Source organism: Carcharodon carcharias, chromosome 4, assembly GCF_017639515.1.
Source record: "Carcharodon carcharias isolate sCarCar2 chromosome 4, sCarCar2.pri, whole genome shotgun sequence".
In the NCBI taxonomy this organism is placed as follows: Eukaryota; Metazoa; Chordata; class Chondrichthyes; order Lamniformes; family Lamnidae; genus Carcharodon; species Carcharodon carcharias.
Genome location: NC_054470.1, coordinates 201,406,096 through 201,432,640, shown reverse-complemented (window position 1 = coordinate 201,432,640; position 26,545 = coordinate 201,406,096). Strand labels below are relative to the sequence as shown.

Sequence of the window (26,545 nt, the reverse complement as noted above, 5' to 3'; positions counted from 1 at the left end):
CCACAATCTCTAACCAGGAGAAATGGACAATATTTAAACTGATGATTCCCCAATCAATAACCAGGAGAAATGGACAATATTTAAACTGACGATTCCCCAATCTCTAACCAGAGGAAATGGACAATATTTAAACTGATGATTCCACAATCTCTAACCAGGAGAAATGGACAATATTTAAACTGACGATTCCCCAATCAATAACCAGAGGAAATGGACAATATTTAAACTGACGATTCCCCAATCTCTAACCAGGAGAAATGGACAATATTTAAACTGACGATTCCCCAATCTCTAACCAGAGGAAATGGACAATATTTAAACTGACGATTCCACAATCTCTAACCAGGAGAAATGGACAATATTTAAACTGATGATTCCCCAATCAATAACCAGGAGAAATGGACAATATTTAAACTGACAATTTCCCAATCTCTAACCAGAGCAAATGGACAATATTTAAACTGACGATTCCCCAATCTCTAATCAGAGGTAATGGACAATATTTAAACTGACGATTCCACAATCTCTAACCAGAGGAAATAGACAATATTTAAACTGACGATTCCCCAATCTCTAACCAAAGGAAATGGACAATATTTAAACTGATGATTCCCCAATCTCTAACCAGGAGAAATGGATAATATTTAAACTGACGATTCCCCAATCTCTAACGAAAGGAAATGGACAATATTTAAACTGACGATTCCCCAATCTCTAACCAGAGGAAATGGACAATATTTAAACTGACGATTCCCCAATCTCTAACCAGAGCAAATGGACAATATTTAAACTGACGATTCCCCAATCTCTAACCAAAGGAAATGGACAATATTTAAACTGACGATTCCCCAATCTCAAACCAGAGGAAATGGACAATATTTAAACTGACGAGTCCCCAATCTCTAACCAGGAAAAATGGACAATATTTAAACTGACGATTCCCCAATCTCTAAACAGGGGAAATGGACAATATTTAAACTGAGGAATCCCCAATCTCTAACCAGGGGAAATAGACCATATTTAAACTGACGATTCCCCAATCTCTAACCAGAGGAAATGGACAATATTTAAACTGACGAATCCCCAATCTCTAACCAGGGGAAATGGACAATATTTAAACTGACGATTCCCCAATCAATAACCAGAGGAAATGGACAATATTTAAACTGACGATTCCACAATCTCTAACCAGGAGAAATGGACAATATTTAAACTGACGATTCCCCAATCTCTAACCAGAGGAAATGGACAATATTTAAACTGACGATTCCCCAATCTCTAACCAGAGGAAATGGACAATATTTAAACTGACGATTCCACAATCTCTAACCAGGAGAAATGGACAATATTTAAACTGACGATTCCCCAATCTCTAACCAGAGGAAATGGACAATATTTAAACTGACGATTCCACAATCTCTAACCAGAGGAAATGGACAATATTTAAACTCACGATTCCCCAATCTCTAACCAGGAGAAATGGACAATATTGAAACTGACGATTCCCCAATCTCTAACCAGAGGAAATGGACAATATTTAAACTGACGATTCCACAATCTCTAACCAGGAGAAATGGACAATATTTAAACTGATGATTCCCCAATCAATAACCAGGAGAAATGGACAATATTTAAACTGACGATTCCCCAATCTCTAACCAGAGGAAATGGACAATATTTAAACTGATGATTCCACAATCTCTAACCAGGAGAAATGGACAATATTTAAACTGACGATTCCCCAATCAATAACCAGAGGAAATGGACAATATTTAAACTGACGATTCCCCAATCTCTAACCAGGAGAAATGGACAATATTTAAACTGACGATTCCCCAATCTCTAACCAGAGGAAATGGACAATATTTAAACTGACGATTCCACAATCTCTAACCAGGAGAAATGGACAATATTTAAACTGATGATTCCCCAATCAATAACCAGGAGAAATGGACAATATTTAAACTGACAATTCCCCAATCTCTAACCAGAGCAAATGGACAATATTTAAACTGACGATTCCCCAATCTCTAACCAGGAGAAATGGACAATATTTAAACTGACGATTCCCCAATCTCTAACCAGGAGAAATGGACAATATTTAAACTGACGATTCCCCAATCAATAACCAGGAGAAATGGACAACATTTAAACTGATGATTCCCCAATCAATAACCAGGAGAAATGGACAATATTTAAACTGACAATTCCCCAATCTCTAACCAGAGGAAATGGACAATATTTAAACTGACGATTCCCCAATCTCTAACCAAAGGAAATGGGCAATATTTAAACTGACGATTCCCCAATCTCTAACCAAAGGAAATGGACAATATTTAAACTGACGATTCCCCAATCTCTAACCAAAGGAAATGGACAATATTTAAACTGACGATTCCCCAATCTCAAACCAGAGGAAATGGACAATATTTAAACTGACGAGTCCCCAATCTCTAACCAGGAGAAATGGACAATATTTAAACTGACGATTCCCCAATCTCTAACCAGAGGAAATGGACAATATTTAAACTGACGATTCCACAATCTCTAACCAGGAGAAATGGACAATATTTAAACTGATGATTCCACAATCTCTAACCAGGAGAAATGGACAATATTTAAACTGACGATTCCCCAATCAATAACCAGGAGAAATGGACAATATTTAAACTGACGATTCCCCAATCTCTAACCAGAGGAAATGGACAATATTTAAACTGACGATTCCCCAATCTCTAACCAGAGGAAATGGACAATATTTAAACTGACGATTCCCCAATCTCTAACCAGAGGAAATGGACAATATTTAAACTGACGATTCCCCAATCTCTAACCAGGAGAAATGGACAATATTTAAACTGACGATTCCCCAATCTCTAACCAAAGGAAATGGACAATATTTAAACTGACGATTCCCCAATCTCTAACCAGGGGAAATGGACAATATTTAAACTGACGATTCCCCAATCTCTAACCAGGGGAAATGGACAATATTTAAACTGACGATTCCCCAATCTCTAACCAGAGGAAATGGACAATATTTAAACTGAGGAATCCCCAATCTCTAACCAGGGGAAATGGACAATATTTAAACTGACGATTCCCCAATCTCTAACCAGAGGAAATGGACAATATTTAAACTGACGATTCCCCAATCTCTAACCAGGGGAAATGGACAATATTTAAACTGACGATTCCCCAATCTCTAACCAGGGGAAATGGACAATATTTAAACTGACGATTCCCCAATCTCTAACCAAAGGAAATGGACAATATTTAAACTGACGATTCCCCAATCTCTAACCAAAGGAAATGGACAATATTTAAACTGACGATTCCCCAATCTCTAACCAGGGGAAATGGACAATATTTAAACTGACGATTCCCCAATCTCTAACCAAAGGAAATGGACAATATTTAAACTGACGATTCCCCAATCTCTAACCAAAGGAAATGGACAATATTTAAACTGACGATTCCCCAATCTCTAACCAAAGGAAATGGACAATATTTAAACTGACGATTCCCCAATCTCTAACCAGGGGAAATGGACAATATTTAAACTGACGATTCCCCAATCTCTAACTAGAGGAAATGGACAATATTTAAACTGATGATTTCACAATCTCTAACCAGGAGAAATGGACAATATTTAAACTGACGATTCCCCAATCAATAACCAGAGGAAATGGACAATATTTAAACTGACGATTCCCCAATCAATAACCAGGAGAAATGGACAATATTTAAACTGACGATTCCCCAATCTCTAACCAGAGGAAATGGACAATATTTCAACTAACGATTCCCCAATCTCTAACCAGGGGAAATGGACAATATTTAAACTGACGATTCCCCAATCTCTAACCAAAGGAAATGGCCAATATTTAAACTGACGATTCCCCAATCTCTAACCAGGGGAAATGGACAATATTTAAACTGACGATTCCCCAATCTCTAACCAGGGGAAATGGACAATATTTAAACTGACGATTCCCCAATCTCTAACCAGAGGAAATGGACAATATTTAAACTGACGATTCCCCAATCTCTAACCAGGGGAAATGGACAATATTTAAACTGACGATTCCCCAATCTCTAACCAGGAGAAATGGACAATATTTAAACTGACGATTCCCCAATCTCTAACCAAAGGAAATGGACAATATTTAAACTGACGATTCCCCAATCTCTAACCAGGAGAAATGGACAATATTTAAACTGACGATTCCCCAATCTCTAACCAAAGGAAATGGACAATATTTAAACTGACGATTCCCCAATCTCTAACCAGAGGAAATGGACAATATTTAAACTGACGATTCCCCAATCTCTAACCAAAGGAAATGGACAATATTTAAACTGACGATTCCCCAATCTCTAACCAGACGAAATGGACAATATTCAAACTGACGATTCCCCAATCTCTAACCAAAGGAAATGGACAATATTTAAACTGACGATTCCCCAATCTCTAACCAGAGGAAATGGACAATATTTAAACTGACGATTCCCCAATCTCTAACCAAAGGAAATGGACAATATTTAAACTGACGATTCCCCAATCTCTAACCAGAGGAAATGGACAATATTTAAACTGACGATTCCCCAATCTCTAACCAAAGGAAATGGACAATATTTAAACTGAGGAATCCCCAATCTCTAACCAGGAGAAATGGACAATATTTAAACTGACGATTCCCCAATCTCTAACCAAAGGAAATGGACAATATTTAAACTGACGATTCCCCAATCTCTAACCAGAGGAAATGGACAATATTTAAACTGACGATTCCCCAATCTCTAACCAGAGGAAATGGACAATATTTAAACTGACGATTTCCCAATCTCTAACCAGAGGAAATGGACAATATTTAAACTGACGATTCCACAATCTCTAACCAGGGGAAATGGACAATATTTAAACTGACGATTCCACAATCTCTAACCAGGGGAAATGGACAATATTTAAACTGACGATTCCCCAATCTCTAACCAGAGGAAATGGACAATATTTAAACTGACGATTCCCCAATCTCTAACCAGAGGAAATGGACAATATTTAAACTGACGATTCCCCAATCTCTAACCAGAGGAAATGGACAATATTTAAACTGACGATTTCCCAATCTCTAACCAGGGGAAATGGACAATATTTAAACTGAGGAATCCCCAATCTCTAACCAAAGGAAATGGACAATATTTAAACTGACGATTCCCCAATCTCTAACCAGAGGAAATGGACAATATTTAAACTGACGATTCCCCAATCTCTAACCAAAGGAAATGGACAATATTTAAACTGACGATTCCCCAATCTCTAACCAGAGGAAATGGACAATATTTAAACTGACGATTCCCCAATCTCTAACCAGAGGAAATGGACAATATTTAAACTGACGATTCCCCAATCTCTAACCAGGAGAAATGGACAATATTTAAACTGACGATTCCCCAATCTCTAACCAGGGGAAATGGACAATATTTAAACTGACGATTCCCCAATCTCTAACCAAAGGAAATGGACAATATTTAAACTGACGATTCCCCAATCTCTAACCAGAGGAAATGGACAATATTTAAACTGACGATTCCCCAATCTCTAACCAGAGGAAATGGACAATATTTAAACTGACGGTTCCACAATCTCTAACCAGAGGAAATGGACAATATTTAAACTGACGATTCCCCAATCTCTAACCAAAGGAAATGGACAATATTTAAACTGACGATTCCCCAATCTCTAACCAGGGGAAATGGACAATATTTAAACTGACGATTCCCCAATCTCTAACCAAAGGAAATGGACAATATTTAAACTGACGATTCCCCAATATCTAACCCAAGGAAATGGACAATATTTAAACTGACGATTCCCCAATCTCTAACCAGAGGAAATGGACAATATTTAAACTGACGATTCCCCAATCTCTAACCAGAGGAAATGGACAATATTTAAACTGACGATTCCCCAATCTCTAACCAGAGGAAATGGACAATATTTAAACTGACGATTCCCCAATCTCTAACCAGAGGAAATGGACAATATTTAAACTGACGATTCCCCAATCTCTAACCAGGAGAAATGGACAATATTTAAACTGACGATTCCCCAATCTCTAACCAGAGGAAATGGACAATATTTAAACTGACGATTCCCCAATCTCTAACCAGAGGAAATGGACATTTCCTATTGAACATGAAAACTGAGCAGAGCAGCCAGACCCTGTCTCTGAGTTTATCCCGGGTTTATATAGGATACGGTATAGAAGCGGCGCCAACCGTCTCTCCGTCATTTTATGTCCATTTCGCTTCTTCGGTTTCTCGGCGCCTCCCGAACAGAAATCAAATTCACCGCCGGTCCCTTCCCGTCCATTCCCCGGAAGCGCGGTCACCATTGGTCGCCATTCCTGTCACCCCTGTCTAACGCCTCCTGCGATTGGTCGGTCCCTGACCCCGCCTCCTCTCCCTCTCCCTCTCCGGCGCCCTTGCCTACCAGTTGCCGAGGCGACTGGGTCGTGGCCTAGTTGAGTTTTTTACCCCTCCTCAGGCCTCGGGGTGGGCCAGTCCCTGCGGGGCTGCCACTGATCCCACCCCTGGTAAATGGGGCAAAACCAACTCCTCTTTCAGTGAAACAGGGGAGAAAGGAAACTCGTCCAATTAGCTGATTATCTGGAGCTGTAATCTAAAACTAAACATAGTGTAGAAAATATTTGGAGAATCTGACCTCAAGCATGACCCAGACCTCCCTGTCGCTTGCCATTTCAACACACCACCCTGCTCTCATGCCCACATGTCTGTCCTTGACCCGCTGCATTGTTCCAGTGAAGCTCAATGCAAACTGGAGGAACAGCACCTCATCTTCCAACTAGGCACTTTACAGCCTTCCGGACTGAATATTGAGTTCAACAATTTTAAATCATCCCCACACCCTTTCCGATCCCCCTTTTCCCAATAATTTATATAGATTTTTGTTTTCCCTCCTATTTCCATTATTTTTAAATGTATTTCCATCCATTGTTTTATCTCTACCTTTTAGCCTTTTCTAATTCCTTTCCCCCCCCCCCCTACCCACCCCCAGTAGATCTAACTGTACCTTGCTTGACAAAAACAGAATTACCTGGAAAAACTCAGCAGGTCTGGCAGCATCGGCGGAGAAGAAAAGAGTTGACGTTTTTCCTTCTCCGCCGATGCTGCCAGACCTGCTGAGTTTTTCCAGGTAATTCTGTTTTTGTTTTGGATTTCCAGCATCCGCAGTTTTTTTGGTTTTTTTGTACCTTGCTTGTCCTGCTTTCTTCCCTTAATTAGCACATTCCATAGATAATATCACCACCTTCAACACCTCTTTGTCCTTTTATCTGTGACATCTTTTGGATATCTCCACCTGTCACTGGCCCTCTATCCAGCTCTTCTTGTCCCAACCCCCTTAAACCAGCTTATAATTCACCTCTTTTCTATTTTTACTTAGTTCTGTTGAAGGGTCTTTGAGCCTCAAAACATTAACTGTGTTCCTCTCCGCAGATGCTGTCAGACCTGCTGAGTTTTTCCAGGTATTTTTGTTTTTGTTTTGGATTTCCAGCATCTGCAGTTTTTTTGCCTTTATATTAATGTAGAACATATTCACTGGAATGGTTCCAGAGCTGCGGATCCATTCATGTTGATATAATGTGTGATGGCTTTGCCCAGACTGGCTTTTATTTGCAATTAAAACCTTTTGCAAAGTTCCAAAAATGTATATATGTGTGTATATATGTATATGTATATATATATATATATATATGGACACACACCGAGACAAACATCAACTGCAGCTGGATGATCATCAACTCAGTGAAAGACGCTCTTTGGTCTGCCCGAAACTTGTTGGTCTTCCAGCGCAAAGAGTTGTCCCCAACCGAGTGTTGCAGACTGGCACATTCCAAGGTCCAGGACTACGTGCTGAGGGACGCACTAAAGCTTGGGGCAGCCGCCGCAAAGGCCCATTGGGGAAAGTCGCTGTCTAAGACCTTTCTGCCACAGAGCACTGAGGGGCTGCAAACTGTTGAGAGCCCCTTGGTCTGTACAGCTCAAAATGAATGTCTGCATTGAATACTGATTGTATTATAGTTGTATTGAAGCACCTCAGAGTGCAACTTGAAGTATGTTGATAACTCCAAAACCATTGTATGACTGTCTGTAATGACCATATTGAAATGATTGTAATATTCATTGATTGTATTGATCCATGTGTAAAAGTTGAATCTGATTGTACTTTTGTGAAGGTGATTTTGAAATGTTTTGGAATTCCTTCCAGATATTTTATGAATAAAGTATATTTTTCAAAAAAGAAAAAAAAATGTTTATATATATATGCATGTGTAAAACTATTCCAAAATTAAGAGTTAACACTATAGTAAACACCACTGGTTATTGGGTTGCCAGTTGTGATTAAATGTATTCCTGAAGGTTTCATCACTTGATTTGCCTCTGCCCTCCAGCCTTTAGTCTCCAATACGCCCATCCTTGTGACCTACTGTCCTAATGGAAAGCAAAAAGACTCACTACCCAATTGTGTGATACTTTCTGGTAAATGACAAAGAAAAATCTTTTTACATGACCTGATGACTTTTCTCCAGGGTTGCACACAGCAGTGTCCTGGAGATTGATCTTCACATCCTGGAGACACCGGGTAAATCCTGGAAGATTGGCAACCCTCCGTTAACAGGATTACATTCAATTACTTTTAACAGGTCAACAACTGCATTGGAGGTATTGTGGTGCAGTGGGTAGTTTCCCTGCCTCTCACCTGGAAACTGGGTGAAGAAGAGTCATACAGACTCAAAACGTTAACTCTGTTTCTCTGTCCACTGATCCTGCATACCTGCTGAGTTTCTCTAACATTTTCTGTTTTAATTCAAAAAAGGTGAAGGCCTAAGCATATTCCTTTTGTTTGCAGAGAATGGGTCCCTGTGTATGAATGTATGTCATTCCTAGCAAGCGTAAATAAGCCACATTACGAGCTCAACTATTATCTGAAATTGGTTGTTAGTGTAGCTATTAGCGCACTCAGGATTGTTCAGCAAGTACTGCCTAATCAATGAATCACATCTAACAGCAGACATTTTGTCCTCACCTCCCACCCCATGCATATTTCCAATACGTAGATGCACGATTTTTGAATCTGCAGCCACATGGAAGCATTTCCTTACACGCCTTAACATGTTCCATCCCATGCTCAAATTCACTTTTGAGATGGGGCAGCCTAACACACTCCCTTTCCTCGATGTGCATGTTGAGAAAATCAAGAGACTAAAGGGAGGGAGGAACTTTGAACCATCACTATCACTAGAGAAAAAAATAATAGGTATTCTATTAGGACTAAAGGCTGACAAATCCCCTGGACCTGATGGCCTGCATCCTAAGGGCTTAAAAGAAGTGAATAAAAGCAAAATACTGCTGATGCTGGAGATCTGAAACAAATACAGAAAATGATGGAAAAGCTAAACAGGTCCAACAGCATCTGTGGAGAGAAAGACAGAGTAAATGTTTCAAGTCCGTATGACATCTTTAGAGCTAAAGGGAAGTAAAACTGTGATGAAATTTATACTGTTTAAAGGGGGTGGAGCAGGTGAAGCTGGATAGAAGGCCAGCGATTGGTGGAGGCAAAAGAGAAATTGACAAAGACGTCATGAACAAAAGAACAAAGGGGTGTTAATGGTAGTGGTAAGGGCTAAGGGAGGTGCTGATGGTGGCATTAAGGTCAGAAAGCAGAATGTGGTAATAGCAGGATAAAGGTAAGCCCTCTGAAAGGAACATGAACAAGTGATATATGGTTCTTGCGTGGGTTGGGTGGGGGGAGGGAACGGTAGTGGGAAAAAAAAGAAAATAGGATAAAGCAATGAATAAAGATGAAAATTAATATGCGGATAAAAATAAATATTGAAAAAAGGGGATAAAAAAGGGATGAGGATGGAGGCAAGTGTTCGTGGTCGGAGGTTGTTAAACTCACTGTTTAGCCCAGAAGGCTGTAAAGTGTCTAGTCAGAAGATGAGGTGCTGTTCCTCCAGTTTGCGTTGAGCTTCACTGGAACAATGCAGCAGGCCAAGGACGGACATGTGGGCATGAGAGCAGGGTGGAGTGTTGAAATGGCAAGCGACAGGGAGGTCTGTGTAATGCTTGCGGACAGACCGAAGGTGTTCCGCAAAGCAGTCTGCGTTTGGTCTCTCCAATGTAGAGGAAACCGCATTGGGAGCAACGAATGCAGTAGTTTAAATTGAGGGAAGTGCAAGTGAAATGCTGCTTCACTTGAAAGGAATGTTTGGGCCCTTGGGTGGTGAGGAGAGGGGAAGTAAAGGGGCAGGTGTTGCACCTTCTGAGATTGCATGGGAAGGTACCGTGGAAGGGGGATGAGGTGTTGGGGTTGATGGAGAAGTGGACCAGGGTATCTCAGAGGGAACGGTCCCTATGGAATACTGAAGGCGGGGGGGACGAAGGGCAGATGTGTTTGGTGGTGGCATCATGCTGAAGATGGCAGAGGATGATTGTTTGAATGTCGAGGCTGGTGGGGTGATAAGTGAGGACAAGGGGGACCCTATCATGGTTCTGGGAGGGAGAGGAAGGTGTGAGGGCAGATGCGCAGGAGATGGGTCGGACACGGTTGAGGGCCCTGTCAACCACCGTGGATGGAAAACCTCAGTTCAGGAAGAAGGAAGACCTGTCAGAGGCACCATTTTGGAAAGTAGCATCATCGGAGCAGATACAAAGGAGGCGAAGGAACGAGAGAATGGGATGGAGTCCTTACAGGAAGCGGGGTGAGAGGAGCTATAGTCAAGGTAGCTGTGGGAGTCGGTAGGCTTAGAGTAAATATTGGAGGACTGTCTATCACCAAAAATTGAGACAGAGAGGTCAAGGAAGGAAAGGGAAATGTCACAGATGGACCATGTGAAAATGATGGAGGGGTGGAAATTAAAAGCAAAATTAATAAATTTTTCCAAGTCCTGACGAGAGCATGAAGCAGCACTGAAGTAATCATCGATGTACTGGAGAAAGAGTTGTGGGAGGGGGCCGGAGTAGGACTGGAACAAGGAATGTTCCACATACCCCATAAAGAGACAGGCATAGCTGGGGCCCATGCGGGTACCCATAGCCACACCTTTTACTTGGAGGAAGTGAGACAAGTTTAAGGAGAAATTCAGCCAGTTCAGAGGAGAGCGATGGTGGATGACCATTGTTCGGGCCTCTGTTCGAGGAAGAAGTGGAGAGCCCTCAGACATCCTGGTGGGGGATGGAGGTGTAGAGGGATTGGACATCCATGGTGAAGAGGAGGTGGTTGGGGCCAGGGAATTGAAAATTGTTGATATGATGTAGGGCATCAGAGGAATTGCAGATGTAGGTGGAAAGAAACTGGATAAAGGGAGAGAGAATGGAGTCAAGATAGCAAGAAATGAGATCGGTGGGGCAGGAACAGGCTAACATAATCGGTCTACTGAGACAGTCCTGTTTGTGGATTTTGGATAGGAGGTAGAAGTGGACTGTCCGAGGTTGGGATACTATGAGGTTCGAAGCTGTGGAAGGAAGATCTCCAGAGGAGATGAGGTCAGTGACAGTCCTGGAAACAATGGCTTGATGTTCAGTTGTGGGGTCATGGTCCAGGGGGAGGTAGGAGGAAGTGTCTGAGAGTTGAGGCTCAGCCTCCGCGAGGTAGAGGTCAGTGCGCCAGACAACAACAGCACCACCCTTGTCAGCAGATTTGATAACAAAGTCAGAGTTGGACCTGAGAGAACAGAGTGCGGCAAGTTCAGAAGGAGATGGGTTAGAGTGGGTGAGAGCAGCAGAAATATTGAGACGACCAATGTCACGCCAACAGTTCTCAATTAAAAGATCAAGAGCAGATAAGAGGCCAGAGGGAGGGCTCCAGGTGGAGGGAGAATACTGGAGGTGGGTAAAAGGATCGGTTGAATGGGTGGAGGACTCCTGCCCAAAGAAGTGAGCACGGAGACGAAGGTGGTGGAAGAAGATTTCAGCAGCGTGACGACCTCAGAATTCATTGAGGTGCGGACGTAAGGATGTGAAACGGAGTCCACTGTTCAGTACTGAACGTTCAGCATCAGAGAGGGGAAGGTCAGAGGGTATGATGAATATATGACAAGGGCTGGGATTAGAAGACTGGATGGGGCAGAGGGACGGGAAGGGGTGGAGGGTCCTGGGTGAGTATTGGTATCAATAAGTTGTTGGATCTTGTGTTCCTTAGCACCTGAAAAGAAGAGACAAAGTTTCTTGTTAAGGCATCGGATGAAACGAAGAATAAAATTAAACTGGGGACAAGGACTGCTTTGAGATAGGGTGGATGGGTGCTGCTGGAGGGAGAAGTTGAGTGTGTTCATATGGCGGCACATGGCACTGAGTGTGGATCTCAGAATGTGGCGAGAACAGCAGTCCGAGTCCCAGAGATATCTGTAATTCTGGTTGGATTCAACACATAAGGGATGGAACTTCAGTTGAAATCCATGTGGGGTAAGTCGGAGATGGAGACAGTCACTGAGGAAGGAATATGACTGTGAAAGCGGGTTTTGGTAAATACCTTGTCAAACACCAGGAGGGAAATGGAAAGCAATGAAGGTGAACAGGGCAAAAGAGACAAACTGAAATCCTGTCAGAAAGAAGAGCAGTACTTGTTCAAGGTAGGCCCACTTCAAGACAAGCCCACTTCTACCTCCTCCCCAAAATCCACAAACAGGACTGCCTGGTAGACCGATCGTGTCAGCCTGTTCCTGCCCCATGGAACTCATTTCTTCCAATCTTGACTCCGTTCTCTCTCCCCCTGTCCTTCTTGACAAATTTATTAGTTTTTCAAGGATATAGCAAATGATAAAGGGAACCAGTAGATCAAATGCATTTGGATTTCCAAAAAGCATTTCATAAGGTGTCACATAAAAAGTTACTAAATAAGATAAGAGCATATCATGTTGAGAGTGATGTATTCGCATGGTTAACGAACAGAAAACAGAGAGTTGGGATAAATGTGTCATTTTCAGGCTGGCAAACTGTAAGTAGTGGAGTGCTGCAGGGAGTGCAGTAATGAAGAAGGCAAACAGAATGTTGGCCTTTATTACAAGGGGGATGGAGTATAAAAGTAGGGAGGTCTTGCTACAACTGTACAGGTTATTGGTCAGACCACACCTAGAGTACAGAGTGAAGTTTTGGTCACTTACTTAAGGAGAGACATACATGCATTGGAGGCAGTTCAGAGAAGGTTCAGTAGGCTGATTCCTGGGATGAAATGATTGTCTTATGAGGAAAGGTTGAGCAGGTTGGGCCTATACTCATTGGAGTATAGAAGAATGAGTGGTGATCTATTGAAACATATATGATTCTTGGAGCGAGCTTGACAGGATGGAGGCTGAGAGGATGTTTCCCCTTGTGGGGGAATCTCAAACTAAGGGACACAGTTTAAAAATATGGGGTCTCCCATTTAAAACAGAGAAGAGGTGGGATTTCTTCTCTTGGAAGGTCATTAGTCATTGGAATTCTCTTCCTTAAAGAGCAATGGAAGCTGTGTCATTGAATATATTCAAGGCTGTGTTAGACAGATTTTTAATTGACAAAAGAGTCAAGGGTTTTGGGGGACAGTCAGGAATGTGGAGTTAAGGCCACTTCATTTTACCCAGGATCTTATTCAATGGTGGAGCAGGCTCAACAGGCAGAATGGCTACCCTTGATGCTATTTCTTATACTTTTGTTTTTATGACCAGACCAATCTAGCACTGAGAGTGCCTGACCTTACATGTTGGCTGTAAAATTGATGTTTTTAAAATGTTTTAAAGAAATTTACAGCAAGATTCCCCCAAGAATTGACTTCTCTGAAGTTTGCAATTAATTTTCTTCTGCAGAAAGTAAACATGAAAACTCAAGAGAGAATACAAACACCTGCATTCTTCCTGTCCTGTCCAACTTCAAACTTGATATAAAATACTACTCATGGCAGTAAATGTTAAGAAGCCGGTGAACATTTTTGTTGGAGATATATGCCTATCCAAAAGTTTCTAAAATGTAAACTAGATGCTATATATAATGTTGAATTAGATAAGGGTGAAGTTGAAGTTGACATAGGCATTTTAGAATAGTCAATGTACAGTTGCAATCAACCATGTCAATAAAAATGAACTACACAGCCAAAATAGAAGGATACCAGTCAGAAAAGGCATTGATCAAATTGTTAGTGCTCTACTCAGACCACATCTTGAGTGCTCCATTGGGTTCTAGTTGCTCAAACACAAGGCGGACATTTGAGCATTGTAATATATCACTGGCTTGATACTAAGCCAAGGAGATTCCACTTCCAATCCCTTCTACCATGTTTTTACCTCCTTATTTTATTGCTTGGCACCCTTCAGATGTTAACAAGATCCTCGTGAATTCACCAGATTGCAGCAGTTCAAGAAGGCAACTCAATACCTTCTCAAGGGCAATTTTTTGTTAATTTATTCTTTCACAGGATGTGGACTGGGTGTGTGCTTGGAGGTGAACTTGCAAGTAGTAGTGTTCCCATGCATCTGCTGCCCGTTTCCTTCTAGAACATAGATGTTGCAGGTTTGGAAGGTGCTGTTGAAGGAGGCTTGATTAGTAGCCACATTGTATCGTGTGAATAGTACATGTGGCTGCCATTGTGTGGCAGTGGTGGAGAGACTGAATGTTTAAATTGGTGGATGAGGTGCCAATCAAGCGGGTTGCTTTTTCCTTGATGGTGCCAAGCTTCTTGAGTGTGTTGGAGTCAGGAGGTGAGTTACACTCCACAGAATTCCCAGCCTCTGACATGCCCTTATAGCCACAGTATTTATATGGCTGGTCAAGTTCAGTTTCTGGTCAATGGTAATCCCCGGAATGTTGATGGTGAGGGATGTAATGCCATTGAATGTCAAAGGGAAGATGATTAGATTTTCATTGCCTGGCAGTTGTGTAGGGTGAATGCTACTTGCCATTTTTCAGCCCTATGTTGTCCAGGTCTTGCGCATATGGAGATTAGATACCTGCAGTTAAGAGATGGGTAATAAATTTACCACAGAGACACATTCTGAGATTTGTGTTAGGTGGCAAAAGGGTGTGTAACCAGAGCACCTTGAAAGGGTGATGGAAGCACATTCAAGTCTAATTTTCAAAAGGGAATTGGAGAAATACTTGAAAGGGATAATTTTTCAGGGCTATGGGGAAAGAGTAGGGGAGTGGGACAAATTCCATAGCTCTTTCAAAGAGCCAATATAGACATGATGAGCCAAATGGCTTCCTCCTGTACTGTATGATTCAATTTCTATGAAATAAGAAAAGCCATTTAGCCCATCTTAATTCATCCATCTGAACAGATTCTGTCTCTCACCACCACACCCATCCCCGTGATGCATCTAATTATCTAGTCATTTAGTAGTACAGAACGTGAGTATTGCGGAAAAAAAGACATGGTGTTGAAGCTTTTCATCTTGCACTCAAGGACAGTTCACAAGGATACCAATTATGAAGGGAACAACATGGGGTATAATGTCTTGATCAATGCAAGATAAAAAGCTTCAACAACAATTTAATTATTTCTTAAACGACTTCAGAGTTTCTGAAATGCATTTTATGTTTGGCCATTTTTTGTGTGAAAACCAATTATCCCTAAATTTGCTTTTGAATTTGATGATCCAGAATTTCCTCCAGTTACACATTGGGAAAGTTGAAGCCTTGTCTTCTGTCCCCTTCACACTCAAACTTTGCCATTCATTCTGTCCCCCCTCACTAGCCACCATCTCATGTTGACACCAAGCACTTAAGGAATCAGCATGCTATTTGGCCCCAAGCTAAGCTTCGGATACCATGCCCTCTCCACCACTAAGACTGCTTCCGCCTTCCATATCACCCATCTCCTTCCCATCCCTATGTCAGCCTATCTGCTGCTGAAACCTTCACCCTCGCTTTTCTATACTCAAGACTGGACTTTTCCAACGCTTCCCACACTGGCCTCCTATTCATAAATTTCAGTTCATCCATGAATCACTGTTCAGTGCTATGGTCGACATCACAAATGTGCAAACATAACATTTCAGATTCATTTGAGCCACATTTCCTTCCAGCCACTTGAACCATTGTTTGTTTTTCTATCTTCTCCCTTTGAGAATGGTGTGGAGTGTTTGTGGGATTCTGCAGGCTGATTAACAACTTACTTCAAGCCATGTAAATACTCCATCTGTGGCCAAGTGGGACTTAAATCGAAGCCCTCCAGCTCAGGAGCAGAGTGCTGCAACTGAGCCACTGGGGTTCACTTGGCTCAATAAATGTAGATTTTTTAAATATCTCATAACATGAAAACACAAGCCAACGGTTACAAACACATCAAAATTTATTTACCAGCAGTAGGGAAGGAAAAAAAGACCACAAGGTTCTCTCATGCATTGTTATATACAAATTAGGAACAGTGTAAACATCTACAATTCAAGTAAATACGACTGAAAAACGAAGGCACTGCTCTGTTGCTGGGCCTGCTGCTTGAAGGCGACGGTCTTATCGTAGCTGAGGGTACAACCCTGCTTGGAACTGCTGCCGAGTGCAGATGCTGTTTGGGCTCTGGGTTTTGAACATAATAGTAACTCTGACTACAAGCAGTGACTACGCTTTGAAGGCTAGCCCTCCTGGTGTACTGAATCTACCTATTTCCCCAGGCAGCAAGTTATTGGTGGATGGTGCTATTCAGAGGCTGGGTATGCTCCTTGCTGTGAGGGAGTGGGGATACTTTAAAACTCCTATCAGGGGTAGCTTGTATTGGGGCGTGCAAGTCAGTGGAGCAGTTCATCGCCACCGACTTTAAACCTTGTGAGAAAAGACGCCTTGCGCTTTGCTCTCAAAGAGCCGATTTGAGACAAATTAAAACATTTATTCTTTATTTACAACCAGGTTTTGCTCCAGTTAAAACAGAAAGTACACACATACACAAACCAGATACTGTATAAACAAATTCCTGAGAAACAGAGAAAGAGACACAACTGACGCAGAAGGACAATTGAAAATTCCTGTGCTACCAACCTGGATTTAAGAGCCTACTTAAGAGTCCCAAAATGGCAAAGAACCCTCGCTGCACCTGAAGCATCCCTTAGAAATCTGTTACTCTATATAATATATACATGTCTTACTCACTCTTTCTTCTTCCCCAACTCCTCCCTCTCAAATCATCCTGAAGAAAACTGGCAGCACCACATTCTGATGAAGTGACTAGTTAAGGTTAAGTGAGGTGAGGCAAGGATTTGATGGTCTTTGCCTGCCTACCATTTTTGCCTGGTCAAGCACGGCTCACTTTGCAATAGGAAACAACAGACATGGAAACAACAGGTGTCTGGCAGTGCAAGGCCATGGTAACTAATAAGCAGGTTTTGGAACTGACGGATCTTCAGGTAATACAGAAAGGGATAACCAAAACATTACAATATACAAATATCTTTAAGCATATGACACATTCATTCACCTACTAGTTCCTAATTTGTTAGAAATTTAGCATGGGTGATTAAAGTGCACTTTATTGTTGGCAAACTGCCAATCTGTATACATGTCCTTTGTCAATTGCTGTGTGTGAATGCAAGCATATCTCCCTCCCCACACCCTCATCATTGTGGTGCGCTGTAATTCTCATTTCCTCTCTTGACCTGTAACTATCGGTTTGTGTACACGTGTACATCTCTTTAGCCTAATCAGCTTGTGTGGGGCATGTATCTCCCTGTCTCCCTGTTAATGTATATAACTCGGTCTGTGAGCCTCTTTTCTTCTTCAAGTTACGTACTGGTTAGGCAAGTAGAAGTCTTTAGTGTGCTTCACAAAGCAATGCAGCCCATTACAAAGAATCGTTTTATTTTAGTTTTGAACTTGCAACTTTTACATAAAAATAAAACTATAACAAACTATATTACAAAAGAGTCTCATTAAAAGTACAGCATATGTTAATCGGCAGATTCTGCTTGGGCATTTTTGTGGTGCATTCGCCATCAACAGTTTTAGGTGGATTCCAACAGAATTTTTCCTGCAATGCTTTCAATGGCACAAGAAAAATGAAAATGTTTCTTCGGTTTGTCTTTAAATTACCTGCACATCTTTTGAAATTCAAAAGTTTTTTTTGTTCTTTTTTTTCAAATAAACACTCAAAACGCAAATTTTTTTGTCTTTTTTTGATTTCTAACGAATCTTTTGCTCGCCTCTCTGCACTATTTCCTCTTTTTCTCTGTTTCAGCGCAGAACTTTTCAAACGCTTCCTCCATCTCTGGATCCATCTCGTTTTCCGAATCATCCAGGTACCTGTTGAGAGAAGGATGGGGGAACGTCACATAACTGTACAGAATGCATCACCATCTCCAAGTCACTCACCACCCTGAATTGGAACTACATCATCATCCCTTCACTGTCGCTGGGCCAAAATCCTGAAACCACCTCCTAGACAGCGTTGTGGACGTACCTACCTCAGATGAACTGCAGCAGTTCAAGAAGCTGGCTCAATACCACCTTTGAGGACAATTAGGGATCAGCAATGCCCACATCCCTTGAACAAATAAAAATTATCATGGCCTGATTGGGATTGCTAGTTTAGGGCGGTGTTATAATGCAAATCCATGCCCAGAGGCAATTCGGCCAAGGCCAACCAAACTCATTTCACACAGGACTTTTTCAACCAATGGAGTGGTGATGTGTCAGCTGGATTTGTTCCTTGTCCCTCCCTATCCCTGTAATCTCCTCCAGCCCCACAACCCTCAGAAATAGCTGCGCTCCTCTAGTTCTGGCCTCTTGAGCATCCCCAATCTTAATCGCTTCATCATTGGTGGCCGTGCCATCAGTTGCTTTGTTCCTAAGCTCTGGAATATCCCCTCCCCAAACCACTCTGCCCCTCTTTCCACCTTCAAGAAGCTCCTGAAATCCCACCTCTTTGACCAAGCCTTTGGTCGTCTGACCTAATATCTCCTTATATGCCTTGGTGTCATGTAAACAACAGACCTGAGGATTGGGAGCAGTTTAGAATTCAGCAAAGGAGGACCAAGGGATTAATTAAGAAGGGGAAAATAGAGTTCGAGAGTAAGCTTGTGGGGAACATAAAAACTGACTGTAAAACTTTCTATAGGTATGTGAAGAGAAAAAGATTGGTGAAGACAAATGTAGGTCCCTTACAGTCAGAAACAGGGGAATTTATAATGGGGAACAAAGAAATGGCTGACCAACTAAATACATACTTTGGTTCTGTCTTCACAAAGGAGGACACAAATAACATACCAGAAATGTTGGGGAACACAGGGTTTAGTGAGAGGGAGGAACTGAAAGAAATCAATATTAATAGGGAAATGGTGTTGGAGAAATTGATGGGATTGAAGGCCAATAAGTCCTCAGGGCCTGATAATCTACATCCCAGAGTACTTAAGGAAGTGGCCCTAGATACAGTGGATGCATTGGTGGTCGTCTTCCGAGATTCTATAGACTCAAACAGTTCCTACAGATTGGAGGGTAGCTAATGTAACCCCACTATTTAAAAAGGGAGGTCAAAAGAAAACAGGGAATTATAGACCAGTCAGCCTAACGTCAGTAGTGAGGAAAATTCTAGAGTCCATTATAAAAGATTTAACAGCCGAGCACTTGGAAAACAGTGGCAGAATCAGACAGAGTCAGCGTGGATTTATGAAAGGGAAATCATGCTGGACAAATCTACTGGAATTTTTCGAGGATGTAACTAGTAGAGTTAATGAGGAGGAGCCATTGGATGTGGTTTATTTGGACTTTCAGAAGGCTTTTGACAAAGTCCCACATAAGAGATTGGCATGTAAAATTAAAGCGCTTGGGATTGGGGGTAGTGTATTGAGATGGACAGAAAACTGGTTGGCAGACAGGAAACAAAGAGTAGGAATAAACGGGTCTTTTTCCGAAGGCAGGCAATGACTAGTGGGGCACCGCAGGGATCGGTGCTGGGACCCCAGCTATTCACAATATATATTAATGATTTAGATGAGGGAATTAAATGTAATATCTCCAAATTTGCAGATGAGACAAAGCTGGGTGGGAGGGTGAGCTGTGAGGAGGATGCATAGATGCTTCAGTGTGATTTGGACAAGCTGAGTGAGTGGGCAAATGCATGGCAGATGCAGTATAATGTGGATAAATGTGAGGTTATCCATTTTGGTAGCAAAAACAGGAAGGCAAATTATTATCTGAATGGCTATAAATTGAGAGAAGGGAATGTGCAATAAGACCTGGGTGTCCTTGTACACCAGTTGCTGAAGGTAAGCATGTAGGTGCAGCAGGTAATGGTATTTTGGCCTTCATAGCCAGAGGATTCGAGAGTATAGGAGCAGGGATGTCTTGCTGCAATTATACAGGGCCTTGGTGAGACCACACCTGGAATATTGTGTGCAGTTTTGGTCTCTTTATCTGAAGAAGGATGTTCTTGCTATATGGGGTAGGATATGGGGTAGAGCATTTAGGACTGAGATGATGAGAAATTTCTTCACCATGAGAGTGGTGAGCCTGTGGAATTCTGTGGAACAGAAAGTAGTTGAGACCAAAACATTGTATGTTTTCAAGAAGGAGTTAGATATAGCTCTTGGGGAGAAAGGGATTAAAGGGTATGGGGAGAAAGTGAGAGCAGCCTATCGAGTTGGATGATCAGCCATGATCATAATGAATGGCGGAGCAGGCTCAGAGGGCTGAATGGCCTACTCCTGCTCCTAGTTTCTATTGTTTCATAATTCCCCTGTGAAGCACCCCTGGACATTTTACGTTAAAGGCACTATATAAGTGCGAGTTCTTGATTCAAAGTTGAATAAGATGGGCCATAGCTCTAAAACACACATTCTCTTTCGAAGCCTTTCCACTTTTTTGTTACTTGTTCACTGCCTCAGTTTCTCCATTTTTGGTAGAAGGTTGTTTTGGGAACTTTTGTCCCAGGTCCAGGTACTTTTCCTAGATCCACCACCTATGGTTGCTTCTAGGACTCTGCCCAAAACGATCACAGAGAAGCAAGAGAGCAGTGCCAAAGGGGAAGCTTCAAGCACCAATTCACTCCATCCATCAGCACAAACAACACTGTCAAACCAACAAGCTGTACTGCCCATCCACCATTTAATGTTTCCCACCGTTCCAGTGACAAAGTGCTTCTCTATTAATTTCCTTCATTTACTCTCATTCCAAGTTTTTTCCTGAAGCACTTCTGTGACATTAAACAAGGTAACTATTTCTTAATGTTCTTCCTTCTCACTCATTCTACCTGGCTTTTTAACTCTTTTTGTTCTGTTAAAATACTCAATCTCTGGTGGAACCACCAGTTAGGCCTCAGCTGAGTATTGCCCAATTCTGGGCATCACACTTTATGAAGAATGTTAAAGCATTTGAGAGGATGCAGAAAAGATTTACCAGAATGATAGCAGAGATGAAGAATTTCAGCTGTGTGGAGACACGAGAGAAACTGGGGTTGTTCTTTTGAGAGCAGAAATATTCAAAAGATCAGAGTAAATTTGGAGAATCTGTTTCCACTGACAGGAGGGATAGCAACCAAAGAACAGAAATTCAAGATAATTCACAGAATCACACAGTGAAGAGGCCCTTTGGTCCATTGAGCCTGCACCGACACGTGAGAAACATTTGACCTGTCTACCTAATCCCATTTACCAGCATTTGGCCCATAGCCTTGAAAGTTATGACATGCCAACCCGCCCTACACCACCCTCCCAGGCAGCGCATTCCAGACCGTCACCACCTTCTGGGTAAAAAAGTTTTTCCTCACATCTCCCCGAAACCTCCTGCCTCCCCCAACCTGAACTTATGTCCCCTCGTGACTGACCCTTCAACTAAGGGGAATAGCTGCTTCCTATGCAACCTGTCCATGCCCCTCAATCTTGTACACCTCGATCAGGTCACCCCTCAGTCTTCTCTGCTCCAATGAAAACAACCCAAGTCTATCCAACCTCTCCCTACTTTTGTAATCTATGCTTCGATTGATAAACGCAAGTGTCCCATACGCCGTTTTCACCACCCCACTAACATGCTCCTCCGCCTTCAGAGATCTATGGACACACACACCAAGGTCCCTTTGTTCCTCAGAACTTCCAAGTGTCATGCCGTTCATTGAATACTTCCTTGTGAAATTACTCCTTCCAAAGTGTATCACCTCACACTTTTCAGGGTTAAATTCCATCTGCCACTTAAATGCCCATTTGACCATCCATCTATATTTTCCTGTAGCCCAAGACACAACCTCACTGTTAACCACCCGACCAAACTTTGTGTCATCCGCAAACTTACTAATCCTACCCCCCACAGTCATTTATGTCGTTTATATAAATGATGAATAATAGGGGACCCAGCACAGATCCCTGTGGGTACGCCACTGGACACTGGCTTCCAGTCACTAAAGCATCCTTCTGTCATCACCCTCTGTCTCCTAAAACTAAGCCAATTTTGAATCCACCTTATCAAATTAACCTGTATCCCATGTACATTTGCCTTCTTTAGAAGTCTCTCAGGTGGGACCTTGTCAAAGGCTTTGCTGAAATCCATAAAAACTACATCAACTACACTACCCTCATCTACACATCTGGTCACCTCCTCAAAAAATTCAATCAAATTTGTTAGGCATGACCTCCCTCTGACAAAGCCATGCTGACTATCCCCGATCAAACCTTGTCTCTCCTTCAGAATTTTCTCCAAGTTTCCCTACCACTGACGTGAGACTCACTGGCCTGTAGTTCCCTGGCTTATCTCTACAACCCTTCTTAAATAGCGGAACCACATTAGCTGTTCTCCAGTCTTCTGGCACCTCCCCCATTGCCAGAGAGGAATCAAAAACTTGGGTCAGAGCCCCCGCGATCTCCTCCCTTGCCTCCCTCAGGAGTCTGGGACACAAATCATCCAGACCTGGAGATCTGTCCACTTTCAAGCCTGCCAACACCTCCAATACCTTGTCACTCCCTGTATCAATTTGCTTAAGAACCTCACAGTCTCTCTCTCTTTCTGAGTTCCCTACCTTCATCCTCATTCTCTTGAGTAATGACGGATGTGAAGTATTCATTCAACACTCTAGCGGTGTCCTCTGGCTCCACCCATAGATTGCCCCCTTGGTCCCCAACGGGCCCTACTCTTTCCCTAGTTATCCTCTTCCCATTGATATACTTATAAAATATCTTGGGATTTTCCCTACTTTTACCAGCCAGAGTTTTCTCATATCCCCTCTTTGCTCTCCTAATTGCTTTCTTAAGCTCCACCCTGCACTTTCTGTACTCCACTAATGCTCCCACTGATCTGCTCCCCTTGTACCTGCTAAAAGCCTCTTTTCCTTCTCATGGTATCCTAAATATCTCTGGTCACACATGGTTCTCTGGGCTTGTTACTCCTTCCTATCACCCTAGAGGGAACATATTGAGCCTGTAACCCTTCCCATTTCTTTTTTGAATGCCCCTACTGTACCTCTGTAGATTTCCCCACAAGTAACTGTTCCCAGTCTACGTTGGCCATATCCTGCCTTATTTTACTAAAATCTGCTCTCCCCCAATCCAAAACATTTTTTTGCAACTTGTCCATTTCTTTGTCCATAACAAACTTAAATTTTACCATGTTGTGGTCGCTATCATGAAAATGCTCCCCCACCACCACCTCAGCCACCTGTCTGGCTTCATTCCCCAGAATTAGGTCCAGCAATGCTCTGTCCCTTGTTGAACCCTCTACATATTGACCTGAAAAGTTCTGTATACATTTCAAGAAATCCACTCCATCCAAGCCCTTAACACCATGTCTATCCCAATTAATATTGGGAAAGTTGAAATCACCTAATATAATTACCCTATTGTTATTGTTTTTACACACCTCCGTGAATTGTGCACATATTTGCTCCTCAATTTCCCGCTGACTATCTGGGGGTCTATAATAAACACCTAACAATGTGGCTGCCGCTTTTTTATTCTTAAGCTCTACCCACAAAGCTTCATTCGATGCCCCCATCAAGATATCATCTCTCCTTACTGCTGTCACTGATTCCTTAACTAATAATGCAATGCCTCCTCCTCTTTTACCCCCTCCCCTGAAGATTCTATATCCCGGAATGTTGAGCTGCCAATCCTGCCCCTCTCTCAACCACGTCTCAGTGATGGCTACTATATCTCAATTCCACGTGTCAATCCTCACCCTTAACTCATCCGTTTTACCTGTAACACTCTTGGCATTAAAGTAGAGGCCATCCATCCTTGCCTTACTCCCTTGAAACTTAATGCAGCTGTACTCCCTCTGACTTTATTGTTTTACTGTATTATGAAGTGTCCCTATTCTGCTAACTTTGTGTCCCTTCCCGCTGCTGAATTAGTTTAAACTCCTCCCAAAAGCATTAGCAAACCCACCCACAAGAATGTTAGTCCCGCTCTGGTTCAGATGTAGACCGTAATTGACAAAAGATCAAGAGGAGAAATTTGTTTTCTTTTTAAACACAGCAAGTTATGATCTGGAATGCACTGCCTGAAAGGATGGTGGAAGCAGATTCGATAGCAACTTTAAAAAGAGAATTGGATAGATTCTTGAAGCAAAGAATTCTGTAGACCAGGCAAGTGGAATTAACTGGATAGCTCTTTAAAAGCACTGACATAGTGATGGGCCGAACGACGAGCTTCAATGCTTTATGATTCTATGATTTCTTGCTCGTTTCACTGGTTCACCCTTCCTCTTTCACTCTCCTGGCCTCTAGGTCCCTCTATCCCTCCAACAGACCAAGGGCAACGAGAATGATGTTACGGGAACTGCAGCTTATCCATTTTCACTGTCACAGACATAGCTCTGTACTAGATGTAACTTTGTGATGGAAGTTAAAATATCTGTTGCATGTATCAATCTGAGTGTTCAGCACAGACGGTGACCAATCAGCCCATCTTGTCAGCGTTGATGCTAGCTCTATATCAGAGATATCTACTCTGATCCCATTTTCCATGCTCCTTCCCCAAACCCTCCAAATTGTTTCTTTAATTTAGGTATTAAGTAAGAATTCTTTATTTCCCCAAACAGCCAAATTTTGAACCCTAAACCTGTTGAGTTACTCATTAAACGGTCCCCAGAAACTACCTGGGGATTCAAAATATGAATTACAGAACCACAATTTTGGCATTATCAACAGTGCATTATCCTGAATACAATTTGACAATCATGACAAAAATTTGGATGAAAAGTCCTTTCGGTCCATTTGGTCTCATTTTTGCAGAAAGCCAACCTCTCATCTCATTAAAGCACCCAGTCTTTTCTCAAGGAACCTTGGCCTTTGTCACTTTTCCAGTTGATCATCCTTTGTACAATTAAATAATTTGGAGTCTCTCCTCAATTTTGAACTCTGAGTACTCTGACCTCGACAATGAAATATTATAAAAGCGAGTTAAGTCAAAATACCCGATCTGTTCATTTCAGAAAGCCAAGAGTAACTACCAACTTAAGAAGCTTAACGCCACCAAGAGTTTGGAGTTCATGCAATTATAATTTACGCCATATTTTGAATTGAAGTGCCACATGAATAGGGAATTTTAAAATATTATTTCATGTTGTGGGTATTGCTGGCTGGGCCAGCATTTATTGCGCATCCATAGTCGCCCTTTAGAAGCGGGTGGTGAGCTGCCTTCTTGAACCACTGCGGTCCATGTGGTGTAGGTACACCCACAGTGCCGTTAGGGAGGGAGTTCCAGGATTTTGACCGTGACAGTGAAGGAACGGCGATATATTTCCAAGTCAGGCTGGTAAGTGGCTTGGAGGAGAACTTCCAGATGGTGGTGTTCCCATTCATCTGCTGCCCTTGTCCTTCCTTCTAGATGGTAGAGGTCAAAGGTTTGGAAGGTGCTTTGTTTCCTATATTCGCTCATGGGATTGGGGTATCACCGGCTAGGCTAGTATTTATTGCCCATCCCTAATTGCTCTCGAGAAGATGGTCATGAGCCACCGTCTCGAACCGCTACAGTCCACGGCACTTGTTTAGCAATAACCTGCTCACTGACGTCCAGTTCTACCAGGGCCACTCAGCTCCTGACCTCATTACAGCCTTGGTTCAAACAAGGACAAAAGAGCTGAACTCCCGAGGTGGGCTGAGAGTGACTGCCTTTGACATTAAGGTTGCATTTGACAGAGAGCGGCATCAAGGGGCCCTAGCAAAACTGCAGTTAATGGGAATCGGGGAAAAGCTCTCCACTGGTTGGAGTCATACCTAGCACAAAGGAAAATGGTTGTGGTAATTGGAGGTCAGTCACCTCAACTCCAGGACATCACTGCCAGAGCTCCTCAGAGTAGTGTCCTCGACCCAACCATCTTCAGCTGCTTCATCAATGACCTTCCTTCCATCATAAGGTCAGAAGTGGAGATGTTCGCTGATGATTGCACAACGTTCAGCATCATTTGCGACTCCTCAGAAGCAGTCCATGTCCAAATGCAGCAAGGCCTGGACAACATCCAGGCTTGGGCTGAAAAGTGGCAAGTAACATTCATGCCACACAAGTGCCAGGCAATGACCATCTCCAACAAGAGAGAGTTTAACCATTGCCCCTGACTTTCAATGGCATTACCATCACTGAAT

At 42.3% G+C, this 26,545-nt stretch overlaps 2 protein-coding genes across 3 annotated transcripts in view; both read right to left on the bottom strand.

The window, feature by feature from the left end:
* The window catches only part of c4h5orf34 (chromosome 4 C5orf34 homolog), a 67,493-nt gene extending 61,122 nt beyond the window's left edge, over positions 1-6,371 (bottom strand). For both annotated transcript variants that reach the window (XM_041185567.1, XM_041185566.1), the window contains exon 1: positions 6,283-6,371. The gene's annotated coding sequence lies outside the window, so the exon portion shown is untranslated. The remainder of the gene's footprint in view (positions 1-6,282) is intronic.
* A 9,959-nt stretch (positions 6,372-16,330) lies between these two features.
* Positions 16,331-26,545, bottom strand: part of paip1 (poly(A) binding protein interacting protein 1) — a 46,282-nt gene continuing 36,067 nt past the window's right edge. Inside the window, exon 11 of the mRNA XM_041186278.1 lies at positions 16,331-18,285. Coding sequence (XP_041042212.1) covers positions 18,195-18,285 — 91 coding nt within the window. The 3' untranslated portion in view covers positions 16,331-18,194. The remainder of the gene's footprint in view (positions 18,286-26,545) is intronic.